The sequence below is a fragment of the Dreissena polymorpha genome, chromosome 3 (genome assembly GCF_020536995.1).
Source record: "Dreissena polymorpha isolate Duluth1 chromosome 3, UMN_Dpol_1.0, whole genome shotgun sequence".
NCBI lineage: Eukaryota > Metazoa > Mollusca > Bivalvia > Myida > Dreissenidae > Dreissena > Dreissena polymorpha.
Genome location: NC_068357.1, coordinates 43963616 through 43975374, shown reverse-complemented (window position 1 = coordinate 43975374; position 11759 = coordinate 43963616). Strand labels below are relative to the sequence as shown.

The following is an 11759-nucleotide window of genomic DNA, read 5'->3' as shown; positions in this document are numbered from 1 at the left end:
TCATACCATATTTTATTAAACTCGTCCAGGAAATTTGTTAGTAAGCTTGCCAAAGGCTCGCTTACTAACAAAATGAACTCGTTACTCCTGAACTCGTTTAATAAAATATGTTATAATATGACAACTCGTGCAAGATCCTATACATACCCATTTCTTTAGCATGGCCTAGATATGGTCAAGTTGAACAATCTAACGAAAATTCATAAGTCACAAATCACGTTATTAAATAGCATTTATGAAAAAAAAAATAAGATTTGACCCGGTGACCTAGTTGTTGACCTTTGTGAACTTAATTCGACTTGGCCTATATATTTGTTTCCGACTCAACATTCTGACAAATTAGATAATGAGCGTGGCTTCTAGAAAGGCTATATGGTTTGACCACGTTACATAGATTTTTTACCCCACGCGATCCAGATTCGAAAACAGCCTAGATATTGTCAACTGACACAACGCAACACCTCCATCCAAAATTAAGTTAGTAAAAGACACTTTCTATTTGGCAATGCCTTTGATCCAACTGGCCTCAAATGATAACCCAATCTAAGCCTGCGTGTACGTTACTATAACACAAACATAACAAAACAATACGCTCAATAAACCTGAAATTACTGAGCAGAATAAGTGTTTTCAAAGGTTAGGAATTTATGACTTTGACCTTTACTAAAATAGCCCAAAGTTACCTACACACTACATATAAATTAAAGTTATTCCGCAGAAACGATTTTTGTGTTATAAGTAACGTGACCTGACTGAACACTAATGCAATTCCAATCAAGACCTAAATGTAAGCTTCACAAGTAATTCCAATGCAAAATCCTCATCCAAAGTCGAGTCATTGAGCCAAGCTCTTTTTTCTAGTTTTAGTTACAGTGACAATGACCTTGAAATGACTAGCCCAAATAAATACCAATCTAGGCCTCCGTGCAAGCTTGCTGTATCGAAAGTTATATCTAGATTGGTCAAGGCAAACTACATGTATTAACCTAACACCACACGTTTGGTGTTTTTATAATATTCTTTCATTAGTATCGACCTTGACCCCAACAGAGAATTTTGTCCCTAGCTATGTAAAGGTAAAACGGAGTTACATGCAAAATTTATCTTTGGTGGTCATTTTTATTTTATTTTTAAGCAGAAAAAATTGTTCTCTTTTTAATGACAGTATTTTATATATATATATATATATATATATATATATATATAATATATATATATATATATATATATATATATATATATATATATATATATATATATATATATATAGATATATATATATATATATATATATATATATATATATATATATATATATATATATAATCATATGAATATCTCAAAACGTTACAGAATCATTAGGCTGTTTTCTATTTTTAATAAAAATCACCTTGATTCTTCCAACAAATCATGCAATACCAAGCGAGATGTTTTAATTATACATAAGTCTATTCATTGCAAGTTACTTTCAGTATCAGCTATTTCGAGTTTTACCAGAAACAAAAGATCTTAGTTGAAAAGTAATTCCAACAATATTAACAAGAAATATCTTTTAAAAAGATATACGGCGTTGATTGTGGTCGATGTTTATGAACGATCAAAAGTTATCTCCATGAGATAAAAAGTAGCGGATGCCTTTTTTCTGCCCAGTTCTTAGCTACATCATAAGCAAATCAATTACGGGGTGTTGCGCCAGATTTCGTGGCTTATTTTGCTTTATGTGATATTATTGCTCAGATATCTATATTTACAGAATAGAAAAACACAACATGAAAATAAACGAGTGCATATAGGTCAGCCGGCAATACTCGAATCTTATTTAATTGAATAATTATAGTATAGTGAATTATTGTGCTCATGCTTAATAAACTGGTCTAAATGGATAAAAATTTCGAATTAATTTTATCAAAATTGGTCCTTATCATGCAAATGTTGAAACCATATTAAAAATCGATGATTGACATACCACAATAATATCGCCGAATATCTTTATTTAGTATCTTTCTGATCAAAACAGACTTCAAGTGCACAAAGTTTACGAGACGGCGTTTATATAAAGATTTCTGCAACTGACCGCAAACTGACCTTGATACCTTGCGGATTGAATGCAATGCATTACAGTCACTACGTTATTGTCACTAAGACCGGTGTAACACAATGATCGCAACCCCTTCTGCGAACTCCGGTGATGAACTGTATATAAACTCTGACTTTCACAAATGGCCGCTTTTGCGCTGGTAATTCTCTGAAAATAAAAGGTGAACGCACAAACTGTATTTATTTGGAAAATTGGTTGTAAAACTGTTCTATCTATTGAGCCTTTTCATTAGAGATAAAATTGTTTCATGCAGTAAAACAGTGTTACAAAGACGCGGATATGTTTCCAATGTTCTGGTGCTATACTCAAATCAGCCAATGGAATAAATGAAGTGTATTCATTCGTACCTAGCCGCGGGAAATTTTATTTGAGTATTATTGGACACTTACAAAGGTCAAGTCAGGGTGAAAAGCTGGCTTAATACAGCTTACGCCGAAAAAAGTTTCAACTGGGTGAAAATCATATTTAATAACTTTTGGCGAATTGTAAGCTTTTTTCAACAACTATTAAATGCATTTAGCTAGCGCTCAAATTATTTTTTATGGTATTCACCCAATTCTGCAGACAAGAGAAGACAACTCTTTGAATAATGTTTAAAATTACTAACACTTTTCAACTAAGATGTATAAGGAATCAAAACGTGTAAAGCAAAAAAGTGCAGATAAATCTGGTAGTACATGTTCCATTGATTAACCTTGTTGAACTGGTTTACTATTTAGATTGTTACCAAGTATTCAAAGTAGTTTCAAATGGATACCATTGATGATTTTTGGAGAGGTAGATTGACAATTTACTTAGACATTAAACAATTTCATCTTGTTGGTCCACGGGGAAGAATGATTATAACATTACAGTTACTATAACTTTTTAATTTTCGGAAAAATCGCGTTTCATTTGTTAATCGCCAAAACAATTTTACCTACAAATCTACCTCATGTTCGCAGCCATTTTAAACATAATAATAGGAATCGACGCCAATGGCGTCCTCTAGAAGTACCATTAAAACGCGCCATCTTAGTGGCAAAAAGTTAACAACTGAATTGAGCTCGTCCTTCACACTTAATCCTTCTAGTCTCGTTATTAGGAATATTCGCTTTCTTTACTTACTTTAGATAAACTTCTGCCAAATTGCTGATCAAAAGTTTTGGTCATTGAACATTTGCACTGTATATGACTCCGAACACACGTCAGAAATGAAAAATTAAATAGTACATATGTGTTTGTTGTGCGCAAACTTTCACTTGATTTGTCGAAGTACAAACATGGCAATAATAATGCTAAAATGTAATTCGCAGTTATTTTTCTTGGATAGTGGCCTTTAAAGAAGGACTTTAAAGACATATGTGATGCTTCCGTTAATATCATGACAAGAAGTTGTTGCATCCACAATTTAACATACATTTTCCAAAAGTCTGGTAAATTGCAGGTCAGAGTAATGGACCCTGGTCCAGAACCTAACATGATGACATCAAATACATTTTTGAAGTTTCAGCTGAATGCCACTTAAAAGTTCTAACGCTTAAGAGTTTTGCAAGCAAGTCTATATCAGAGCATTACGCCGTATCACACGATTCGATATGCCCTTTCGGCTCTAGGGTGTTTGTGCTTCCCTCGGTATTTTGTTTCAAGATCGTAGACGATCAATAAAAGACGATTATAATGAAATACTGTTTATTATACGAGAAATTATAGTATAACATCCAAAATCTCGACGGTCAAAAAATTAAACAACACATTGGTGGACGGTTTTGCTTCAATAACTTTTTTATTCAGACGTCTACGGTATTGAAACAAACAACCGAGGGGAGCACAAACACTGTTGAGTCTAAATGGCGAATTCATTAAAAAGAAATATAAATTGGCTGTGTGTGTGAAAATATCCGCTGCTCCTTCACGAAAAACACGAACACGACGCCATCTTGGAAGTAAGTTCCAACTTACCTTACTTAAACCCAGTAAGCTCTAGGCTATGCCCCCCACTCTGGATAATATCCTTCACATTCGTCAAGTTTACTAGCGATACGAAACAGCCAACAGGACCAATTCTTATTCGAAACTACCGGGTAGTTCTTATGATCAAAAATACATTCCTTCGATATACATGTAACGTTAGTAAGTATAAATAATAATTTATTTAATTTTAGCTAACATACAAGTAATTCATTACATAAGAGGTAAACACATTCTCTTTTATTTTAAAAGGCAGTCAACCCAAACGATTGGTATATTTATTTTGTTGCATTAAACCTTACACATGTGTCTTTAACTAACTTCGATCGTCCGGATATTATACAACATTTCGAAGGGGTTTTCCAGCGGCAACAGGGACAAAACCGAGAATTCTCTAGTTGAGTATTATATTTTAACTACGGAATTCAGTATTGCTGTACAGCAACAAAAGATCTATTGTCCTCTGCGCAGGCACTACTTAAATGTACAACGGGTACGGAAAATACAGGGGCCGTCCAACAGATTTTGTCATGTATTGAAGCTTGTCATTAAATGCTTTATATTGATAAATTTAAACATTTGAACTAAAAAATCCCCATTAAAATGCAAGAATACAATTTAAAAAAGGAAACAAGAGATGTGTTTTTGTCAGAAACACAATGCCCCTAATGCGCCCCCTTTTTTTTGTTTACCTTCGACCTTGAAGGATGACCTTGACCTTTCACCACTCAAAATGTGCAGCTCCATGAGATACACATGCATGCCAAATATCAAGTTGCTATGTTCAATATTTCAAAAGTTATTGCAAAACTTTACTGTAAGGTTAAAGTTTTGGGACAGAATGACAGACAGAAAGAAAGACAGACAGGCCAAGAACAATATACCCCCGATCATTCGATCCGGGGGCATAAAAAAGTAATCCTCAACAGGGCTCGAACCACTGACCCCTGGAGTTTCAGGTTTTCAAATCATCAAAAGATGCATATAATAGATATTTAAGAGCATGGTAAATGGTCAGTATTACTATTTCCTACAAATATCATAACTATAACGAAAATTTGCGAATCTGAAACAACTTTTTTTTAATTTTGTCAATTTACCAAAACGTTGGACGGCCCCTTTAAAGGAGCTCTGTGGTACTTTTAAATAGTATCCGTAGTATTCTTAAGGGTAATCGAGGTACTTTAAATTATTACCTGAGCCGACAATGCCATATCAGCACAACTGAGATGTCCCCGTGCACTCATTACTGTATTAATCATATGCAAATAAATCTTGCATGTAGAATAAATGTGGCCATTTCAACACATTGGCGTTCTAAATGAGGAACTATGGTCACTTATTCACTAAGTAGCATCTTAAGTTGACCACAACTATGACTTAAGACACGTGGCGTCCGCTGCACTAGCTGTCATTAGCGCCACCTCCTTGGCATTGGCTCCATCTCTTTTGGAAAAATACAAAATTATCCATTAGATCCGCAAAAGACCAATGCGTTGTTGCATGTAGCAGCTAGCAAATGTTGAACGCAATCGTTTGATTCCATTAGCGTATATATTCTCGTCACACAGGCAAAAACACATCAATTTGCTTTTTAAAAAACTCCACCATGGCACAACTTATAAAGATTCCAAAGTTTCCAAATTGGTTGTGGTTGTATGTTTCTGTACATTTGTGGATGAATCAATCTTCTTCGCTTACTCACACAACATTGCTCGATTTTTAATATAATGCAAAATATGTTGAAAAAACCCCACATAAAACCTACTCCCCCTGTGGAATTATCCTTGAATTTTCAAAACATGCCGTCCTTAGCGCCAGCTCGAAAGTGTCATTGGCTCATTTATTAATGCATCGCCAAAAAGTGACGCCCGTAATGGTTGGGCCAACATTTGGAGGTACATACAATTGGCAAGTTATTGGAATTGTTTATAAGTAATAATTTGTTATATTTTATATAACCTAGATCTATAACCAAACTGTTTATTGCTATATGTTCATGACAGTGCTTTTATAGTCTTGTTACGTTTAACATTTAAGTACTTTTAAAATAACCAAACATATTTATTTGAGCTGAAAAACATTGCTAGAGGTTACGATTTATTAGGGAATTTCCCATTTCACCATATTCATCTCAGCATGATCCTTCTGAATAGCAGGTTTTCTGAGGACACATGCGGTAGCCACCATGTTCTACTTTGTACCAGGGAAAGTGGTCAGTGGATTAACCATGCCATATGTCAATGTCTGAATGTACTGACCTAAGAGACAGTAATAAAACATACTCAATGGCTGCAGCATGTTTATTGCATGGCACCGGTCAACGTCATCCTTAATTAAAACATAAGTATTTATGTGTAAAATGTATTTATATTAAATCCTTTATACATGCGTTATAAACATATGGCCCAAATGGCTCACATGTTGCAAATTTGAGATTTTTTTCCACAAGCAAGGGGCAAACACCCAGGTAATTCAATCTGATTTTTGCATATACTGGACACCAACTGGCAATATGGACATGAAATTAAAATGCAAGTATGCTTAAGAGAATGAAAAATGAAGTCTACAACTTGCACGCTGTAAATTGTTCACAATGAGACAAAGCAGAAAGGAGGACTACAAACAATTTTTTTTTGATAACTAACTCAGTTCGGTATATCACATTTCCAACAATAATTTGTCACTGTCCTGTTATGTGCATTGTCAGTTTCAGTATCTTCCACGGCCACCCCTTCCTCTGCCCCCTCCTCTCCCACCACGCCCGCCACCCCTGGAGCCTCCACCCTCACCCTGGTAACCTCCCCCACCTCCTCCTTGGTAACCCCCAGCGCCTCCTTGGTAACCACCATCATCCTGGTGACCACCACCACCACCATGGTAACTGTCACCTAAAAAAATACAAGAGATGAATGTTTAACATGTACATACCCCCCTTCTCCAAAATGGCTTAACGTTTTAATAGTCGATCCTCTACAGTCATAAATCACCCAGCAATACAAATAAATAAACAAACATTTAAAGTTATTTAAACACACTCAAACATATTTTTTGTATAAGCCTGTCGAAGAGAAATATATATTTTAACGCTTGAAAACATGGTACTGCTGCAAGATTCTGATGGAATTTCAGTTTCTAATTTCAGATTGTGTGTAAACAGAATTGAATGTCTTCTTCAGCTATGCATTTATGAGGATTAATATCATGTAAAAAGCATCTGCGACCTTGACCTTTGACCTATTTACCTCAAATTTGATAGGCTCCTTAACTCTATTAATTATCATACCACAAAGCATTGTTGTTAGTCTTCTCTAGATATCATATGGAAATGAATTGTCTTAGGACAAAGACCATCCAGCAACAAACAGACATATGCACAGTGAAATACCCCTGCTTCATGTAAGGGGACAAAACACATAAAACTAATAACTCATTTAGATATTAAACTATGCTGCAAAGAAACGTTAAGTGTGAGTTAAAAAAATTATGTCTACTATACTAGGCTGCATAATTTGTTTTAGGTTGAAGACACTATGTTGTATACTTGCTGATTTATACTCAGAAACCTGTTAAGAAATCCACTTGCAATTATATTTGATTTACAATTAGTAATAAAGAAAAACTGACAGGAAAAAATATTTCTTCTAGTACCTTGATATCCCCCTGCTGTTTGTGGGCGGCCATATCCCCCTCCCCTCTGATTCCAGTTTCCCCCCACACTGGCCCCCTGGTTGCTGTCCCATCCCCCCTGCACCTTGCCCCCTCTCCCTCGTGACTCAAAGCCACCGCCATCACCACCTCTGGCACCTGAAAAACATTATGTTAATGCCATGAAATGCATTCTTACTAACATACATTTGAGCCTTGTTCTGAGAAAACTGGGCTCATTGCATGTGCATAAAGTGTCATCCCAGATTAGGCTGTGCAGTCCACACAGGCTAATCAGGGATGGCACTTTCCCCCTAAACTTGTTTTTCAGTAAGGAGGGACTTCCTTGAAACTAAAAATACCATAAAAGCGGAAAGTGTCGTCCCTGATTAGCCTGTGCGGACTGCACAGGCTAATCTGGGACGACACTTTACGCACCAAGCCCAGTTTTCTCAGAACGCGACACATTTATATGTCCAGCACAGTGATTAATAGGTGATATCTGGGTTTCCTTTGAAAAATGTTAAGGGATGTCAGGCCTTTTTAGGGATGAGCTTTAGAGGGCTGTCCCCTTCAGATGATGTTAGAAAATGTTACATTATTGGAACCTTAATAGTGTAATTGGGGTTATACTTGAATTTGTTTGTACACTTTATTTGTTGTTATTTTTGCAAAACAAAATATAACCACTTAATGCCTTATTCACTTCATGTATTGGTCACAACAGAACTACATGTACCTCCATGCTTAAAAATACTTCATAAATAAAATTCACAAAACTAGTGATGCAGACCTTTAAAAATTCAAAGTTCAGTTTCTACAATGTGCACACTCTGACAGGACCATTTTATATGGAAATTTCTTTGGTTTTGCTCATTCCATTGATATACGAAATCTACTATCTCTAGGGCAATACTGCACTCATGTGCTGTTAAATAGGTGATTGAAGTTTGGTCACACAAGCAGTTACCGTTATGTTTTATGAGATGCAGGCAACTCAAGTACAACTACATGTTTTACATTTTTGTTTAATAAAATGAGCATCATTACTCTAGCAGTTCCAATATTTGGTATTGCATTCAACAAAAGTTAAACAAGGGACAAAATTGTCGCAAAACCAGGTTTTCAATTAAAAAAAAAAAGTCTGATAAAGATAGACAATTCAAAATGTGCATTGTTACCCCCATCATATTCAATCTATTTTTATTTGTGGCAACCTTGATTTCAAAATTGAAAAAAAAAGTCTGATAAAGGGAGACAACTCAAAATGTGCATTGTTACATGTTCATAGTTACTCCCCTTGTTTCAAAATCTATTTTTAGTCGTGGCGACCTTGACCTTGGAGATATCGACGTAATTCTTTTGGCACTACAAACCGTCCAATGACGGTAAACAAATGTGCCAAATTATTTTTAAATCTCACAATGAACGACATAGTTATGGCCCGGACAACCTCATTTATGGCCATTTTTGACCTTTAAACTCAAAGTGTGACCTTGGAGATATAGACGTAATTCTTTCGCGTGACATACCGTCCAATGATGGTGAACAAATGTGCAAAATAATTTTAAAATCTCACAATAAACAACAAAGTTATGGCCCGGACATACTTGTTCCGCCCGCCGACATTCGCTAAGCCGACATTCGCTAATCTAATAACCAGTTTTTTCCTTCGGAAAACCTGGTTAAATATGTATTTTTTTTTGTTTTATGAGATGCAGGCAACACAGGGAACCACCAAGGAAAAAGGAAGAGACGGCGGCCTAGAAACACCTGGCGTCAGGACCTGGATGCAGATGCTAAGCAGATGGGCCAAACATGGGGGTAGCTGGATATACTCGCCCAGAGCCGAGACGCCTGGAGGAAGCTGGGTGGCAGCCTATGTCCCAGATGGGACCACAGGCACAGATGAGATGAGAGAGATGAGGCAACACAAGTTACAACTACATGTATTACATTTTTGTTTTAATAAAACAAGCATCATTACTCTAGCAGTTCCAATATTTGGTATTGCATTCAACACAAGTAAAAAGCTGTCATTTTTGTAAAAGATAAGGGCCATAACTGCGCTGATGTCAGAAATTAATGCACCAAAGTACAGTTGCACACTATGTTTAGAAAATTTCTGTCATACAAATTAAACAGTTTAGACGGACCACCATCCTGACTGACAAGGGAAAATCTTCAAGACTGCTGGAGCATAAGTCTCCTGGAACACACACTCTGCCTGCCAATAATATGTTATCCTAAAAACATGTGAAATGTGTTTTTGAATATCTGTAGTAATCACCATGTTATATTCTTTGAAGACATGTAAGAACCTTTTCTAGAATATAAATCAAATGACAGCAAATGGGCTGTGCTCTGTGAGAAAGGCATGTGCATAAAGTGTCATCCCAGATTAGCCTGTGGAGTCCACACAGGCTTATCACAAACAACACTTTCCACTTTTATGATATTTTTTGTTTAAACAGGTATGTCTTCTTAGCAAAAATCAAGTTTAGGCGGATAGTAGAGGCTAATCTGGGACAATACTTAACGCACATGCATTAAACCCCCTTTTCACAGAAAGCAGCTCAAATCAATGTTTATTTGTCATACAAGCAAGCCCTGTACTCACTCTGTGGTCTCTGTCCCTGGGGTCCGTCCTGTCTCTTGGTGAAGGAGGGCATTTCCGGGGGAGGGGGCTCCAGCTCCCAGGCCCTGCCACCTCGGTCTCCCACCTGGGGATACACAACACAACAGAGCCCTAAACCCTTAACCACTTAGATACGTATTTTGTATGGACAAAAAGACACAACCTCTGGGATCAAGACTTTTTTTAATACACAGGTACAATATTACAAAAATATGCTACAACATCCTACCTTAGGAATTAGAATTTTGTTAAGAGAACACTTGGTAGCCTCCCTAGCTGAGCCGCTGCTGGTTTTCTCAATTCGTAACAGGTCTGATAGAAAATAACATTCAATTAGTGACAATTGCATCACACATTGTATGCATTAAAACATGTTTACATGTTAGAGAACAATGAATGAATTCCAAAAATGCATTTAACATGTACCAGTTATTTATTTGGTACATACAGGTCACAGTTAATTCATGTATAAATCCATTAAATGAACCATTGTGAAAAAAAAACAGTACCTGTAGTACCATTTCAACGCAGGAGTTGGAGTAAATAGTTTAAACATTTAAGATATAATTAAAATGGACAAACATCCAGTCAGCCTTGAATCCAAACAAAGAAACAGATGTACAACAGTAAACACAATACTTTCTTCATACATAAAATGTTCAATAACCCGTTAATAGGCAGTCAGACCTTTCAGTACACCTTTGTTAATGACACCTTCTGGCATCGATTTATTGACTAATCTTAAGTTTTTATATGTTTCTTATTTCATAACTAAACAAGGATCAAGGATATCAGTAAAACTGATGGATGCTCTCCAATGATGCTTTGTCGATATATGGGTTAATTGTGTGGAAAAAAGTGAGACCTTGAGAAAATCTAATATAAGCCTCAGTGACCTTGACCCCAGTGACCTCAAACCTCATCAAAAGGTAGATGTCCATGCAAGGTACCTACATGCCAAATATATAAGAGATCGGTCAAATATTGAAGGCGCTATGAGAAACTGTAACCAAAGTGTGACCTTGAGAAAATCTATTATTAGTCTTGGTGACCTTGACCCCAGTGACTACAAATCTCATCAAAAGGTAGAGGTCCATGCAAGGTACCTACATGCCAAATATGAAAGAGATTGGTAAAGTATTGAAGGTGCTATGATAAACTGTAACAAAAGTGTGACGGAAAAATCTATTATTAGCCTAGGTGACCTTGACCCCAGTGACCTCAAACATCATCAAAAGGTAGAGGTCCATGCAAGGTATCTACATGCCAAATATGTAAGAGATCGGTAAAGTATTGAAGGTGCTATGAGAAACTGTAACAAAAGTCTATTATTAGCCTTGGCGACCTTGACCCCAATGACCTCAAACGTCATCAAAAGGTAGAGGTCCATGCAAGGTACCTACATGCCAAATAAGAAAGAGATCG

At 36.3% G+C, this 11759-nt stretch overlaps 1 protein-coding gene and 1 long non-coding RNA gene across 2 annotated transcripts in view; both read right to left on the bottom strand.

The window, feature by feature from the left end:
* Nucleotides 1-6760: 6760 nt before the first annotated feature.
* LOC127872178 (protein FAM98A-like) overlaps nucleotides 6761-11759 on the bottom strand; it is a 23625-nt gene continuing 18626 nt past the window's right edge. The window contains exons 9-12 of the mRNA XM_052415510.1: nucleotides 10564-10646; nucleotides 10317-10419; nucleotides 7700-7855; nucleotides 6761-6939 (exon numbers count right to left, since the gene is read on the bottom strand). Coding sequence (XP_052271470.1) covers nucleotides 6761-6939; nucleotides 7700-7855; nucleotides 10317-10419; nucleotides 10564-10646 — 521 coding nt within the window. The remainder of the gene's footprint in view (nucleotides 6940-7699; nucleotides 7856-10316; nucleotides 10420-10563; nucleotides 10647-11759) is intronic.
* The window catches only part of LOC127873903 (uncharacterized), a 1012-nt gene continuing 757 nt past the window's right edge, over nucleotides 11505-11759 (bottom strand). Inside the window, exon 2 of the long non-coding RNA XR_008046432.1 lies at nucleotides 11505-11554. This is a non-coding gene — a long non-coding RNA (uncharacterized LOC127873903). The remainder of the gene's footprint in view (nucleotides 11555-11759) is intronic.